At 42.6% G+C, this 16754-nt stretch overlaps 1 protein-coding gene across 1 annotated transcript in view; it reads left to right on the plus strand.

The window, feature by feature from the left end:
* LOC124794649 (proteasome activator complex subunit 4-like) overlaps positions 1–16754 on the plus strand; it is a 228268-nt gene that overhangs the window by 208012 nt on the left and 3502 nt on the right. Inside the window, exons 31-33 of the mRNA XM_047258171.1 lie at positions 6413–6523; positions 6610–6729; positions 6817–7029. Of these exons, the coding sequence (XP_047114127.1) occupies positions 6413–6523; positions 6610–6729; positions 6817–7029 (444 nt within the window). The remainder of the gene's footprint in view (positions 1–6412; positions 6524–6609; positions 6730–6816; positions 7030–16754) is intronic.

Below are 16754 nucleotides of genomic sequence, written 5' to 3' on the forward strand. Positions count from 1 at the left end.
TCGACAAAAGAAAAACAATACTGTTTTCATTCAGACACACAACTTCAGCATTGTCGGTGAGAGAAGTAGGAAACAAAGAAGAGAGGGAGAGGGAAGCATTTCCAGATGGGGACAGAAATAGATATTGTCCTGCAATACGAAATATTCTCCACCCTTGATGGACAACACCCACAATTCCACAGCAATGCATGGGCTAGTATCTGCAACATTGGCAGTTTTGCCTGCAACAGTGAAATGTTGCAACGTGTTGCAGCCACACTGCTGCAATGTTAATGGCAATGCTATTGCAGCCAAATGTTGCTGTAAAATGTGGCCCACATTAAGAAACATATCCATCCTCTAGCATTATAAGAGCGTGCAAAAATGTAACAGGACACAGAGAGTGCTCCACTGAACAATTTGAGATAGGGAACCAGGGGTCAGAGAAGCCAGCTTAAAGAGATGTGAAAGTAAACTTGTCTGCCCCATTGTCTAGTGTTGCTGTTTTCCAGCTTATTTACAGCCAACATACATACAAGTTTACATGTACTGTACTGTTTGTTTACATGTACATTCTTTATTTCCTGCAAGGAAACAGGGAGGATGAGCCTGATTACTAGGAAGTCATGTGCTGGTTTTGTCCAGTTTACTTGTCCATACAGAGGCTCTATTGTATCGTATTTATATTGTCCCATGACAGAATGTACTATGAATCAATGACAGACCCAATCATTACTTTGTGCTATTCAGATACGTACAGTACAATATGATGGAGCAGTGCTGGTACAGTTTCGCAGAGCTCACTGACTACATGCACCTCGTGTATGGGGAAGTACGTTGCAATGCTCTTGCTGCTGAAAGGCTGTAGAGGGAACGATTTATCAGACGTCATCCTTCATGATGACTTTATTTCTCTTGATCGATGAATGCGGGTGACTGGTTCATTGGAAAGAAGAAATGAGGGACCAGGGAACATGAGGACTACTCGCACACCCGATTTTGAAGAGGCGGCCTGTGAGGTCACCTGACCTGAATCCCCCTGACTATTTTCTACGGGGATATCTAAAATCACTTCCTACCACACCATACATTCCGGGTTCTAGTTGATGCTTTCCACAGTAACTCCTCCCCCACATCCAAGAGAATGGGGTCGCCCCACAGCCCTGTACTGAGTGCTGAGTGTCCCTCTCTTTCCAGCAGCCATCAGTGGTCTAACAGCAGTTATGGGGTCCTCAGTATAACCCTCCTTGTATGCTGACAACTTTCACCTCTACTATTCCTCATCTAGTGTGGGTGTCACCGAACGTTGACTACAAGGAGCCATATGGACAGTGTAGGCTTTTGATTTTCTGCCGCCAAGACTCGCATTATGCACTTCTTCAATATTGTACCATACACTCATGACCAGAACTACTCAATGTGGTGGAGACTTATCACTTTTTAGGAACTGGTCTTCGATACTTGGTTGACATGGATTCCCCAACTCAACCAGCTTAAGTGAAAGTGCTGGTTACACCTTAATACACTTTGCTGCCTGAGCAACACAAGCTGGGGCACAGAGCACTATCCCTCTGCAGCTTTGCAAAGCACTGATACAATCCCGTCTCGATCATGGGAGTCCGGCATATGGTTCAGCATCACCCTCAGCATTGCGGATACTGGATCTAATATACCACTGTGGGGCTCGACTTGTTATAGGAGCCTTTTAAGCAAGCCCTGTGAACAGATTACTCGTGGAGGCTGGGGTCCCTGCATTGTGGGCTCAGCACTGACAGCAGCTTGTCAGTTACACTACCCACATTCACAGCTCCTCCTAAGCATCCAAACTACCATCTCCTCTTTCCTAATACAGTGATTCATCATCTGCAATGGTGACCCCGACAAGAGAATAAGATTGCACTCTGCATCCGGTCTATCCTCTCTGAACTATAGTTGTTTTATCTCCCACCTCTCCTCTGGACCCACCCCTGTACACCTCCATGGTGCACACCTTGGCCACAGCTTCATCTCTATCTATCACAGGGTCCAAAAGAGTCGATTCATCTTGAGGCCTCCCGTCACCAATTTTGCTCCATCACTGGTGCATCCCATGGTTCAGAAGTCGTCTACACTGATGGCTTGTTGGTTACTGGTCACATAGGCTTTGCTTATAGTCAAGTGGGACACACTGAACTACTCTCCTTGCCGAATGGCTGTATTGTTTTCACTGCGGAGTTGGTAGCCATCTCTTGTGCTCTTGAACATACCCGTTCCTGCGCTGATGGATCCGTTCTCATGTGCAACGACTCCTTGAGCAGTTTGCAAGCTATCGACCCGTTATTCCCTCGCCATCCCTTGGTCATTGCTATCCTGTATGTCCTTGAACAGCATGGGCACTCAGTGCTCTTTGTCTGTAGTAGGTCTGTTGATAAAATATCAGTATTTTTTTCAAAAAATATCGATATATATATATATATATATATATTGGCAAAATTTTTTTCACCAGTATATCAATATCGAAATGTTGATATCAAGTGCTGATATTAACATTTCATATTATATATTTTTCACAATTTTTGATAAATATTTCAAGCTGTTCTTTTGAAATTGTTGTAGCATAATTTTACTTTCTCTATGTGAAAGAGTCTTACTACTTTTTGAGCTTTCATCACCTCCAGTCTTTCTCTTTGACTATATGAAGCGGGGTGGTGGCTTGAATGGAATAACAAGATATCCGATGTGAAGAAATAGCACACCAGTTGTGTTAAAAAACATTGGCATTCTTCAAAAGCAGTTGCTGAAAGTGATGGACAAAAATCTAAGTGACTATATAGGTCTTTGCAGTGGGCAGAGATGTGTGAGAGGAATGCTGACATAATCGGCACTTGGCACTACCAACTGAAACTACAGCGTTTAACTTCACCATGCAGTTTTGACACAACTGCTAGGTCACTGGTGTCTGCAGAAACAAAAGAACAGGGAAGTCAACGTGAAGTGTTCCATTCAAATCCAATATGTGATGAAATGGAACAGTGGACCCATAAGACACTTTTTATTGTACCACTTATCTGCAGTTACAACAATTTTTAGCAAAGTGGTTATCGCCAAGTGTGAGCGCGCATCAGTTTCCTTTTCAATTTTTGCTCTAAGAGGGATAAGCAGGCTGCTAGCTTCTTGATGTACAGAATATCTAATAATAAATCAATACTTACAGACACAGCCCTAAAACTGGCTGGATATTTATGATGTGCAGCCAATATTTCTTTTGGCCAGTACGTCAATATTATTTTTTTTCTGTCAGTATATCAATAATTTTTCTCAATATATTGAGGGCTAATAATGATACTTTTTTAAAAAATATTTATATATCGGATTCCCAACATTTTTAAAAATATCAACAGTCCTAGTATGGACCCTGGGTCACATTGGGATCCTGGGAAATGAACTGACTGGTAGCCTGGCCAAACAGGCCACTAGTAAACTGACTCTTTGTATCAGTATTCCCGAAACATACCTCCAGTTGGTATTACGCTGTCAAGTTTCAGGTCCCTGGAATACTGGATGGCTCGCTCAAACTACGGGTGATATAAAGGAGACCATGAATCTGTGGAGGTCCTCTGTGCAGGCATTTTGCAAGGACTCGTCCTTTGCCATCTCCGCTTCGGTCATATTTGGCTGACTCATGGTCATAACTAGAACCCACCCCACTGTCAATGTGGCATCTGTTTGATGGTGATCTACATTTTGCTGGACTGTCCCCAACCCAGCTGCCCTGTGGTGAACTTGTAGTCTCCCTGATTTGTGAACCCTCGTTGTGGGAGGAGACGATTCCCCAGCAGCTGACTTAGTTTTACGTTTTATTTGTGAAGCAGGCTTTTACCACCCCCTTTAAGGGAGGGCCACTTAACCTTATTTGCCTTTATTGTGTTAATTACACCTAGCTTTCCAGGATTTGCCTTTCACTTTCTTCCTCTGATGACTACTACTGATTTACCACTTGATGGATGTAGGGACTGATGACCTTGCAGTTTAGTCCCTTTCACTACAAGCCAACCAACATTTGTTTGCAGCGGCATTGCTGTCAATGCTAGCTGTGAGGTATGATGGGGACAGAAAGGGGTGTGGTCACCTGCTGGTTCTACACAGTTGGTGAGAGAGCAACAGCAGACGACATTTTTGACAGCAAGAGATGAAAGAATGTTGTCACATTATCACATCAATTTAGATGCAAAATGTGCAGAGTATTTGGAAAAATACAATTGTGTTCTCAGGACCCACTGTTACCACAACCTCAGAAATTGCAATATATTCAGAGGAAACAGCCAAATATTTATGGTAACAAAGATGACAAATTTAATTGCTACTTATTTCACTTGCAGCAGTGCAAGCTGTTCTGTTATGTCCCAACCTAAATACAATCTCATAATTCATGAGGGGAAAAAAGTACCCCCCCCCCCCCCTCCTCACTTTTCATTGGCTACACGAAACTGACACCTTGCTAACCTGTGAGCAATAGATAAACACTGTCATGGCTGGCGCTGGGTCTGATAAAGACCTTACCAAAAATAGTGTGGTAACACAGAAGATCGATGTAGATAGTAAGCATGAAGGGATGTGAAGATAAAAATTATGTAAAAGATTTCTTTTTGTTTATTTCATTTCTCCTTTGTTTTATAAAAATGTAGACAGTCAATGACGTAAGTTTAGAATTAGTAGTAGCAGCAGCAGCAGCTACTACTACTATCCTTTTACAAGGATATAGGACATGTCAAAGTATTTACAAATTTATATAATGGAAGGAAACATTCCACGTGGGAAAAAATTATATATAAATACAAAGATGAGGTGACTTACCGAACAAAAACGCTGGCAGGTCGATAGACACACAAACAAACACAAACATACACACAAAATTCAAGCTTTCGCAACAAATTGTTGCCTCATCAGGAAAGAGGGAAGGAGAGGGGAAGACGAAAGGAAGTGGGTTTTAAAGGAGAGGGTAAGGAGTCATTCCAATCCCGGGAGCGGAAAGACTTACCTTAGGGGGAAAAAAGGACAGGTATACACTCGCACACACGCACATATCCATCCACACATACAGACACAAGCAGACATCTGCTTGTGTCTGTATGTGTGGATGGATATGTGCGTGTGTGCGAGTGTATACCTGTCCTTTTTTCCCCCTAAGGTAAGTCTTTCCGCTCCCGGGATTGGAATGACTCCTTACCCTCTCCTTTAAAACCCACTTCCTTTCGTCTTCCCCTCTCCTTCCCTCTTTCCTGATGAGGCAACAATTTGTTGTGAAAGCTTGAATTTTGTGTGTATGTTTGTGTTTGTTTGTGTGTCTATCGACCTGCCAGCGTTTTTGTTCGGTAAGTCACCTCATCTTTGTATTTATATATAATATTTACAAATTTAGATCAATTTAAAATAAGCTAATTCATATACACATATATTTACAGACCTCTAGTTAGAGACAGTCATTAGATTTACTCCTGGTATACAATACTACTTTTTTTTTATTTATTTATTTTTTTTTTTTTTACAAGTAACTTATTATATAATGTAATGCCACATTGTTCACACATATCTATCAGTCACTGCACACACTATACACACATTGTTTCATAACGCGCGCGCACACACACTGGTGATCTCCGGGCAATTTTCTGTACTGCAACTTCCAATTTTCTATCCTGAAAAACTGGGTTGGCATCCCTCCATAATGAGTGAGATGTTGAGCTCAGAAAGAGGAAGAGGTATTAGTATTGTGCCATGCATAGCTTGGAGGTAAGTATTTTTAGAAAGGAAAAAAACCATAAAGTGAAGGTGTTATGTGGAATGTTAGATATTTTATAATCATTATTGTTATTATTTATTTGTATAACATTTTTTTTATCAAACCCTTTCGCTGTTTTAGCTAAGTAATCCTTCAATGCATGAAATGTATTGCATAACAGGTACTTTTTAGGTACCTTTTTAAATAAGTGTATTTTTGCAATTTCTTTAATCTATTTTGGTAATTTATTGCACAGTTTTATTCCTTGGTAGAAAATGCTGTACAGTGTTAACTTTTTTAGCAGATACTTTATATCAATAAAACAGTTTGTAATTTTAATTAGTCAGAGTATGTTAAGAATAAAATTTTCTCAAGGCGCTCTTAAAGAAGGGAGTCATAGTGTGCTGTGGTAAATATGATATATCTATTCTTCAATGCTTCCTCTTCATGAGGAACAGTTGTATTAACTCATTAATTGTTTTTAAAAAAAATGTAGTTATACTATTGCAGTTATTTTAGTGCAAAATGATAATTAGTCATTTAGTCCCATTTAATATTAGGTACTCTGCATGGAGAGATAGTATGTAAAATGTAATGTTTTGTCCAATCTGGGCAAGTTACTTTTTGTCTAAAAAGCAGCTAAAAAGAAAACTTAAGTTTAAATATTTGTTTTAGGCTTCAAAGAGTAATTCCTGGCAAGTGAGATCGACATGCGTGGAATTCATGCAAGTCTTTGTTTTTCACAACATGCCAACAATACTCGGAAATAAGTGCTGGGCAGATAACGTATGTATATTTAAATGATCATTGATAGTATTAACAATTGTTTGTTCTAATGTGCTGAAATGAATTTAAACTTTATTGTTTCAAAGGTTAAAGAAATTGTGTTGCGATTGTTGGAAGATGAATGGTTAGATGTAAGGGTAAAAGCATCTCAAGTATTAAGTGGCCTACTTCATTGTGATTTCATAGACTCTACAATGGAATTAATGGTAAGTAGCATGTAGTAATAGTCAGTTAATGATATCCATGAAACTGCTTGGAAACATTCGTAAGATTTTGATGTATAATGTCTACAGGATATGTTCAAATTGAAGGCAAAAACAAACTTGCCAAGGAAGAAGAAAAACTTAGCACCAGACAGCAAGTCTCAAGAGTTACTAAGATTACGGCATTCAGGAATTCTTGGCCTGTGTGCATTTGTCAGTGCATATCCATATGACGTGCCCGATTTTGTTCCAGATGTGTTCCTAATCCTTGGAGAACACCTCAATGACCCACAGCCAATTCCAGTAAGTTTGTTTTAAATTTCTAATGCCATAAAATGAAATCACTACTAAATACAATCGGCTGTAAAGCTTAACTTGGTCGTTGGAGATACAGAAGGGTAGCTGTATAAATCACACACACACACACACACACACACACACACACACACACACACACAAACACGGGTCTCTCCCACAAATGGCTTGACTGATGTGTAAATTGTTGCCCAGTGCAGGTAGTGGGATGAATGTGATGTGATGTGATGTGTGTGTGTGTGTGTGTGTGTGTGTGTGTGTGTGTGTGTGTGTGTGTGTGTGTGTATGGGAGGGGGGGAAGCTTTCATAACTAATAGGGCGGAGAGAGGGATAGGCTTGAGGAAGGTTAAAATGGAAGGATGTGTCACTCAGACATCAGGATGAGGAGGACACACTTGTACTGACAAGGGAACCTCCCCATCGCACCCCCCTCAGATTTAGTTATAAGTTGGCATGGTGGATACGCCTTGAAAAACTGAACACAGATCAATCGAGAAAACAGGAAGAAGTTGTGTGGAACTATAAAAAAATAAGCAAAATATACAAACTGAGTAGTCCATGCGATCATAGGCAACATCAAAGATAATCTTAAATCAGGAGCGCCGTGGTCCCGTCGTTAGCGTGAGCTCCTTTTTTCTTTATTTTCGCAAAGTTATGATCTGTCCATTCGTTCATTGACGTCTCTGTTCACTGTAATAAGTTTAGTGTCTGTGTTTTGCGACCGCACCGCAAAACCGTGCGATCTAGACGAAAGGACGTGCCTCTCCAATGGGAACCAGAAACATTTGATCGCAAGGTGATAGGTCAACCGATTCCTCCACTGGAAAACACGTCTGATATATTCTATACGACACTGGTAACGGCATGTGCGTCACATGACAGGAATATGTTGTCGACCCACCTAACTTGTACACTTGGCGAATGGGTGAAAAGAATCTTCTACCTTGCCCGATTTAGGTTTTCTTGTGGATGTGATAATCACTACCAAAAAAGTGATGAAAACATAAGAGTTTGTCACATAAACTGCAACAAATGAATCCAAAAGTCTCACAGTCGCACACTTTTCCCTGTGCTGTGTCAAAACATATGTTTTTAATGTTTTCAAATTTTTCCGTGTGTAGACCGTCAAATCCTGCATATGTCCAAGCCAATCTGAACATGTCCTGGAATTTTGGAGAGCGAAGTTGATTATGTGTGAGTGCCTGAACTTTGATAATTGTCTGAAAATAAAAAAATTAAAATTTTTGCTCGAAGGAAGACTTGAACCAAGGACCTCTCGTTCCGCAGCTGCTCACGCTAACCACGGGACCACGGCGCTTATGAGGTCTGTCTATGCTTAAAACTGCTTATCTTGCACATGGACTACTCAGTTGGTATATTTTGCTTATTTTTTCATAGTTCCACACAACTTCTTCCTGTTTTCTCGATTGATCTGTGTTCAGTTTTTCAGGGTCTATCCACCGTGGCAACTTATAACTAAATCTGAGGGGGGTGCGATGGGGAGGTTCCCTTGTGAGGAAATGGTAGATAAAAGATGGAAAGGGGGGGTGGGGTCAGTATCTACAATCAGTATGTGAAAATATATGAGGCCAACAAATGCACATGAAAAAAGTGCTGTTGCAAACAAGAACACAAGATCATACTTGAACACTACGTAATAAAATAAAAGTTTTAAACTTGATAGTATTAGTTAACCAAAATATATATTGTTGCCAGGGCAGCTATTGTCAGTCAGTGAATGTTTGGTTACAGGCCTTATTTAACTCCCTACCCCCAGTGAGGAAAATGGAAAGTTCATGAAAGATCCTTGGCATGTGAACAACTTGTAAATATTTTGTGTACGATATGTTCTTCATGTGAGGTTCCCGAAGTCAGAGTGTATATATCCTGGGACAACTGGGAAATCTGGTAAGAACCAGGGAATTTTTTCATCCGGGAAAAATGCGGGAACCTTGTAGACTTCTGGGAATTTTTTATTATTTTAGTTTTCAGTTGAATTTTTCTAATTTTTACTGGTAAGAACAGACGACTCTTACAAAGAAGTGTTACTTTCAAAGTAAATTTTCTATTACGCAAGATGAATTATGTTACATGTGAGCATGTGTGATGAATTTTGTAAACCATGGAGCATTAGACTCTCATTCAAAACTTAACACTGAGGACCAGCCACCTAGAAAAATTGCGGGCCCAGGAGACCAGAGATTTATGCCATTACTTAATATTTTACTGGTGTGTTCATGTTTGATATATCTTAAAGGGTAACACTCACTAAAAAAAAAAAAAAAAAAAAAAAAAAAAAAAAAAAAAAAAAAAAAAAAAAAAAAAAGACCAAGTTTCGAGATCAGTTTTTGATATTTATTTTAGTTCTTTCATAGATTACAAATTGTACAATAGCAATGACAAAAAGTGTTATTATCCATAAAACAAAGTGCGAAGGGAGTTCTTGAGCAATTGCACACATAATTGGCTTTTCTATGGAACGGTCAAAGTGCTCGATGGAACATGTATTCAGCCAACTAACCCACGAAACATGTATATATGTTAATTTAAACCATTAACTTTTCCTATTTGTGTGTTCGCACTGCTTAACATTGATGTTGCTATTGGCTGACTACATCACGTGAATATTTGCTCTGAATATCTGCTGTCATTGGCTGGTGAGATAACGTGACATGAGATGTGATTAACTGTCAATCTCGATTTCAATGCTTCAGAAGCTCCCGTGCTGTATTTGGTGGAATTCCTGCCTATACATCCATAATGTGAAAATATTCAGTCCAAATGTTGCCGTGCATTAAAGATTTTTGCAAAGCGTGTTGTTTTGGGCTGGGTTTTGTTTCTTAAGTGCCAGAAAGTTCTATGCCGATGTATAAAACCTTCACCATTAATAGATTCATAAGTTTTACAGCTCCGAGGGAAAGTATTTTGTCACTTAATGTGGAAAAAATGTACTTTCACCAGGGCTGTAGTGTATTTGCACCTGGGAAAAAGTGTGTTTTTAACTGGGAAATTGAGGAATTTCTTTTTTCTGTTCACATATTCATGGTGTAAGTGGAAAGTGACTATAAGCTACATCATATATAAGCTTGTGATCCATGTGGGATTAGTGAAGATAGAAGAGGTGTGAATGATTACACTTATTATTACAAATTTACCGCCCTGGGGGCTCACCACTCTTTGTCAAGTTCGTGCTTTGCCACCACTGGGCCCCAGCGTTTGCAGCGTCTTTTCCTTTCCATGCCACATGTCTACCCTCTTGCTATTCTTTTTTTCCTCCCTTGGGGAACATATCTGGGGTGTTTTTGGGAGTGTGTTCTGCATTTTCAGTAACCTGACATCAGAACAGTCCCTCCACTGTTTTTTCTTTCCATTTTATTTCTCTGTTCCCCTTCTCCTATCCTTTTTCCATTTTGGCATTTGAGGTTCCTCTGTTTCTTCTTCTTCCTCCTCCATGTGCACTCCGTAAGGCCGGCCCAGGCGTTTGGTGTGTAACTGGGTAATGTGTAATTCCCAGCCCTGGGTCTACAAGTAAGGGTTCGCAAGTACTCCATGGCACAGGCCAGGCCCAGGGAGGGGGATTGCCTGAGCTGCTACCTTCCCAAATTGCCAGTTGGACCCCTCTGATAGGGCCCCACCCAGCTGGAAGTAGCGTGCCTTGGAGATGCTAACAATTGTGGAGGATTTTCTCGCAATGACCCAAACTACTTCTTGTCAGTCTATGTCTACTAAATGTAAATGGAATGAGGCTAATGAATCAAAGGCCCTCCCAGCTGCACCTTTGTCCCTTGTGTTCTTGCATACTGAAGACGGTCAGGCCTTTGCCGTGGTTAATCCGTTTATTACTCGTAAAGGTGTTAATGCAGTTGCCAGCCCTGTGAAATCCTGCTCTCGCTTATGCAGTTGGCACTTTACTTTTGGAGACTACTTTTGATTCTTAAGCACAACAACTGCTTGCAACTTCACTCCTCTATGGCAGTCCTGTTTGTATCAAGGCCGATCCAACGCAAATTCTTCGCATGGCATTATTTACACTAGGCTGCTCGTTGGTCTGACTGATGCTGAAATCCAAACTTACTTCTCTGATCAGGGCATCATTGCAGTCCATTGGGTGATGATAAAGGTAGATGAATCCTTAGTGCCCACATGCACTCTTTTTCTGACGATTGACAGAGTAGTGCTTCTATCCAAGATCAAAGGAGGGTATGAAGTTATCATGGGCTGATCATAGATTACGAACCTGGTGCACTGCTACCAGTGTTGTCATTACAACCACACTTGACCGTCCTGTCGACACCCGGCCCTACCTGTGATAGGGAAGCGCATGAGGATGATTGTCCGTTTCCTTCTCCTCGCTGTATCAATTGCAATGACGACTGTGTAGCCTCGCTCTGAGACTGTCCTGTGTATCTCGATGAGTCCATGAGATCTGGGTGAAAGAAAAGGCACTGTACCATGTTGCTCACAAGTTGTTGGCTAGTTGGAAACCCTTCATTTTAACACCCGGCACTTACAGTACCATCCTTGCCGCATCTTGCTCCACAAGGGACATGTCCATGCAGGCATGGGACCTTAAAATTGGCATTGCAGTTGTAATATCACCCAATGTCACAGTAGCATCCTCGTCTCCTTCTTCTCAATCTGCGCAACAATCCACTCAATTTTCATGTCGCACAGTGAAATCACTTGCTACACAACCAGTAGGTTGGAAAGGGCAGAAGGAAAATTCCTGGGAAGACTTTTTATATCCCTTCGGCCAACAAACATCAGAATCGTCATCTGCCAACTGCAAAGGCTCCAAGAAATCAAACAAAGGTAAACAGTGTTGTCCTTTGCCAACTTGGAGATCCCCTTCAACGGTGTCGCTGCGTGGTACCTTCACCCAGCCTACCTCCATGTCCCTGGTGTGCATCGTCAACTGCTTTTCTGCCCTGGACTCCACACACTAACCAAGGGAGAATGCTGACACCTCTGTAGATCTCGTGGACAAGGATCCTCCAGCATCTGCACCCTGTAGCAGACTGTCCTGAAAGGTTGGCACTCAGCTGCTGCCAAGGTGACACACTTGATTTTCTTCCTCCTCACCTTTCCTCGTCATGACACTCTTCCAATGGAACATTTGCAGCCTTAGATCCAACTAGGAGGATTTACGGTTGTTCTTTGAATTACAGCGTCCTCCTGTTCTCTGCCACCAAAACACAAAATTGTGTCCTCAAGACCTCTTTGATCTTTTACATTTCTGTCTGGTCCATTTGACCTTCCCCTGAGGGTGGCAATTCCCTTTCATGGGGGAGTTGTGCTGCTCATCCGGGGTGATGTTCATACTGACACTGGCTCCCTGAACACCCAGCTGCAAGCTGTTGCAGTCCACATTTTCCTTCTTCACTTCACCTTTTCTCTTGTATTGTTTGCATCCCTCTGTCATTTGGTGTCACTAGGGCAGACTTCATCCAGCTTATTGGGCTAATCTGTCATTCCTTTATGCTGCTCTGTGACTTTAATATGTACCATCTGATTTGGGGCTCTCCCAGAACCTGTTAGAGAGGTGACCTCTTGGCTAACCTTCTCAAGCAGTTTGACCTCATCTGCCTTAACACTGAAGCACCCAATTTCCTTTCAGACTCCATGCACACCTATTCCCATTTGGACCTCTCATTCTGCACCACCCAGCTTGCCCGAGTGACCATTTCCCGTGTGCTGACTCCTACCCCACCTACAGGACCTTCGATGAATGACTTTTCCCCAGTTGTGGTGACCAGGTAGAATACTTGACCAATGGTTGTCCTTGCCACCGCTGAACTTTCCATTCCTTTCACTTCATCCTTACTGTGCCGTGTTCCGGTCCCTTGGAGGACTGAGGCATGCCATGACGCAGTTCGCATGCGGAGATGTGCTCGCTGCATTTTGAACCATCATCCTACGATGACAAACTGCATTCGTTATAAACGGTTGCATGCGCAGTATCGTCGCATTCTTCAGGATAGCAAAAAACGCTTGCTGGATTTATTTACTAGTTCTTTTAATGGTTCTGCTCCCTCTTTAGTCATGTGGGCCAACTTCCAATGGCTCTCTGGGACCGAGGTTCATTCCCCAATTTCTGGCCTGACCATTGCAAATGATGTCATAGTGGACCCTGTTGCTATCTCAAACTCCTTGGGTCGCCTTTTTGTGGAGATTTAGAACCCCACCCACTATCACCCTCCCTTCCTCCATCAGAAATGAGTGGAGAAGGCTTGGGCGATTCCCTTCTATTCTCAGAATTGTGAGTGCTACAATACTGCATTTACTATGAGGGAGCTAGATCATGCCTCACTTCATCCTGATTCTCCGCCCCAGGGGCGGACGATGTTCACACTCAGATGTTGCAGAACCTTTCTCTTGCAGGCAAGCACTTTCTCCTTCATACATACACACATACACATCTGGGCAGAGGACACGTTTCCCAGACGCTGGCGAGGAGCCAGTGTCAGACCCATACTTAAGCCCGGTAAGGACAAACACCTTCTTTCTAGCTATCATCCCATTTCTCTCATCATTTGTGTTTGCAAGGTGAGGGAATGTATGATTCATGCCTGGCTGGTGTGGTGGCTTGAGTCTTGAAATTTACTAACCACTGCACAGTGTTAATTTCGAGTGCACTGTTCTGCAGTTGACCATCTCTTCACTATGACAACCCATTTAATGAATCTTTGTGCACCCATATTTAAATTGGATGATGGTGGGCATCAGCTGACGTAATTTTTTTTTTTAAATTGAAAATGAAATTCCTCCAACTGTATTTAAGATTTCATATTTATTTGGCTACTAGTTTCAACGTTGTGTTAACGTCATCTTCACTTAGGTGATATCAATTGTGTGTGGCTTAGTACTAGAGTAGTCTGTGATGAGACCAATACGTGCTCCACATGGATGGCGAGCAGTAGCTACACTCATGCTCATAAATTAAGGCTAAATGCAGAATGTGGTGCCACACAATGTGGCACTACACAGAACAGGTGCTAATAGCTTAGGTACACAGGGAACACACATGACACAGATCTGTAAGTCCATGGTATTGGTGATAAATTGAGAAAACTGTCCCAAAACACATGTGCTACAAAATGCCACTGTTCCCTGCACATGTACCCTGACATCAGTACGGGATATGATCACCATGCACAGGTACACAGGCCGCACAACCGGTTGGCATACTCTGGATCAGGTGATTGAGCAGCTACTGGGGTATAGCCTCCCATTCTTGCACCAGTGCGTGTCGGAGCTCCTGAAGTGTCCTAGGGGCTTGAAGACATGCAGCGATATATTGACTGAGAGCATCCCAGACATGCTCGATGGGGTTTAGGTCTGGACAACAGGCAGGCCACTCCGTTCACCTGTTATCTTCTGTTTCAAGGTACACCTTCATGATGGCAGTTCAGTGGGGCCGTGCGTTATCATCCATCAGGAGGAAGGTAGGACCCACTGCACCCTTGAAAAGGCGGACATACTGGTGCAAAATGACGTCCCGATACGCCTGATCTGTTACAGTTCCTCTGTCAAAGACATGCAGGGTTGTACGGGCAACAATCATAATCCCACCCCACACCGTCAAACCACGACCTCCATACAGGTCCCTTTCAAGGACATGAAGGGGTTGGTATTTGGTTCCTGGTTCACGCCAGATGAAAACCCAACGAGAATCACTGTTCAGACTATACCTGGACTCGTCCGTGAACATAACCTGGGACCCGTGAACATAACCTGGGACCACTGTTCCAATGACCATGTACTGTGTTCTTGACACCAAGCTTTATGGGCTCTCCTGTGACCAGGGGTCAGTGGAATGCACCTTGCAGGTCTGCGGGCGAATAAACCATGTTTGTTCAGTCGTCTGTAGACTGTTTGTCTGGAGACAGCTGTTCCAGTAGCTGTGGTAAGGTCTCGAGCAAGGCAACCTGCAGTACTCCAAGGCCGTCTAAGGGCACTGATGGTGAGATATCGCTCGTCTTGTGGTGTTGCACACTGTGGACGTAGTGCCTGGACATGTTTCCTGTCTGCTGGAATCGTTGCCATAATCTTGAGATCACATTTTGTGGCACACAGAGGGCCCGTGCTTCGACCTGCTGTGTTTGACCAACCACCAGTCGCCATAGTATTCTACCCCTCATAACGTCATCAGTATGTGTTCTTTGAGCCATTTTCAACACCCAGTCACCATTAGCATGTCTGAAAACGTCTGCACACTTACTTGCTGTACCATACTCTGACATGCACTAACGCATCTCTGTGTATGTGGACTGCTGCCAGAGCCACCGTGCAACGACTGCAGGTCAAATGCATTGCATGGTCCTACTCCGAGGTGATTTAAACCCGCAAGCCTCCCACTAGAGTGTTGTTTCGCCATGTATCAGGATTATCCTTAATTTATGAGCATAAGTGTAGTTACTGCCTGCCATCCATGTGGAGCATGTATTGGTCTCTCTGTGGACTTCTAGTACTCAAGACACACACAATTGATATTATCAAAGTGTACGGGCCTGAAGATGATGTTGACGCAATGCCGAAACTAATAGCCAAATAAATATGAAATCTTAAATGCAGGTGGAGGAGTTTCATTTTCATTAAAAAATAGATAAATATAAAAAAAATTTCATGAATGGTTTTCTGCATAAATACCAGACTGCAGCAGTGTTTTTTGGCATGGAGAAAGCCTACGACACCTGCTGGAGGACTGGTATCCTACGTACACTCTACATGTGGGGCTCCCCCAAGTTTTCAAGGTACATGTGGGTTCTACCTTGTCGGAAACCTTTATCAGGAAAATTATGTGCCTCATGGTTCCATCCTGAGCGTTGTCCTCTTTGCTATTGTCATTAACCCTATTATAGCCTGTTCCCCACTGGGCATCACTGGCTCCTGCCGATTTTGCTATCTATTACAATTCTCTGAGGACTCATCTCCTTGAGCGACACATCCAGTATTTTCTTGATTGCGTTTACTCATGGAGCATCGGCAGCAGCTTTTGCTTTTACACTGCCAAAGCTGTTTGTATGAATTACTTGTGGTGCAGTTGGTTTCTTTCACCGTCTTTACATCTTGGGCCTGTTGCTCTTCCGTTTGTTGAAACTATGGAATTCTTGGGGCTCATGCTCAATGCGAAACTTTCTTGGTCCTTCCACGCGTCTTACCTGGCCGCCCACTGTATGTGGTCCCTGAGTGTCCTACGTATTGTTAGCACTACTTCCTGGGGAGCAGATTGGACCATCTCCTCCATTTATTCTGGTCCCTTGTCCATTCAAAACTAGACTAAGAGTGTTTCATTTATGGATCTGCATGACTGTCCATCTTATGCCATCTCAATAAAATTCCTCACCATCGTGGCATCTGTTCTGTTGGCCAGTGGCGCCTTTTACGCCAGCCCAGTTGAGATTCTGTGTGCAGAAGCTGCCAAATTACCGCTGTCATACTGCCGTGATTTTTTTCCTGAGCAGATACGCATGCTGATTGTCTGCCATGGCTGGCCTCCCATACTATGCCTCCTCCTTCTATGACTTCTTTGATCGCCAGTATGGGTGCATCCGTCTCCCTGTTACCTCCTGGAGTTCGCTTTTGGCTATTGCTTCGGCAGCTTAACTCCATGCTACCTGCCATTTCCCCAACCATTCACCACCTTGGCTAGTGGTGAACTTCATTCGCTTCCCAAGACCACTACTCTGAACTCAATCTATTGCTGTAAGTCT

This window comes from Schistocerca piceifrons, chromosome 4, assembly GCF_021461385.2.
Source record: "Schistocerca piceifrons isolate TAMUIC-IGC-003096 chromosome 4, iqSchPice1.1, whole genome shotgun sequence".
In the NCBI taxonomy this organism is placed as follows: domain Eukaryota; kingdom Metazoa; phylum Arthropoda; class Insecta; order Orthoptera; family Acrididae; genus Schistocerca; species Schistocerca piceifrons.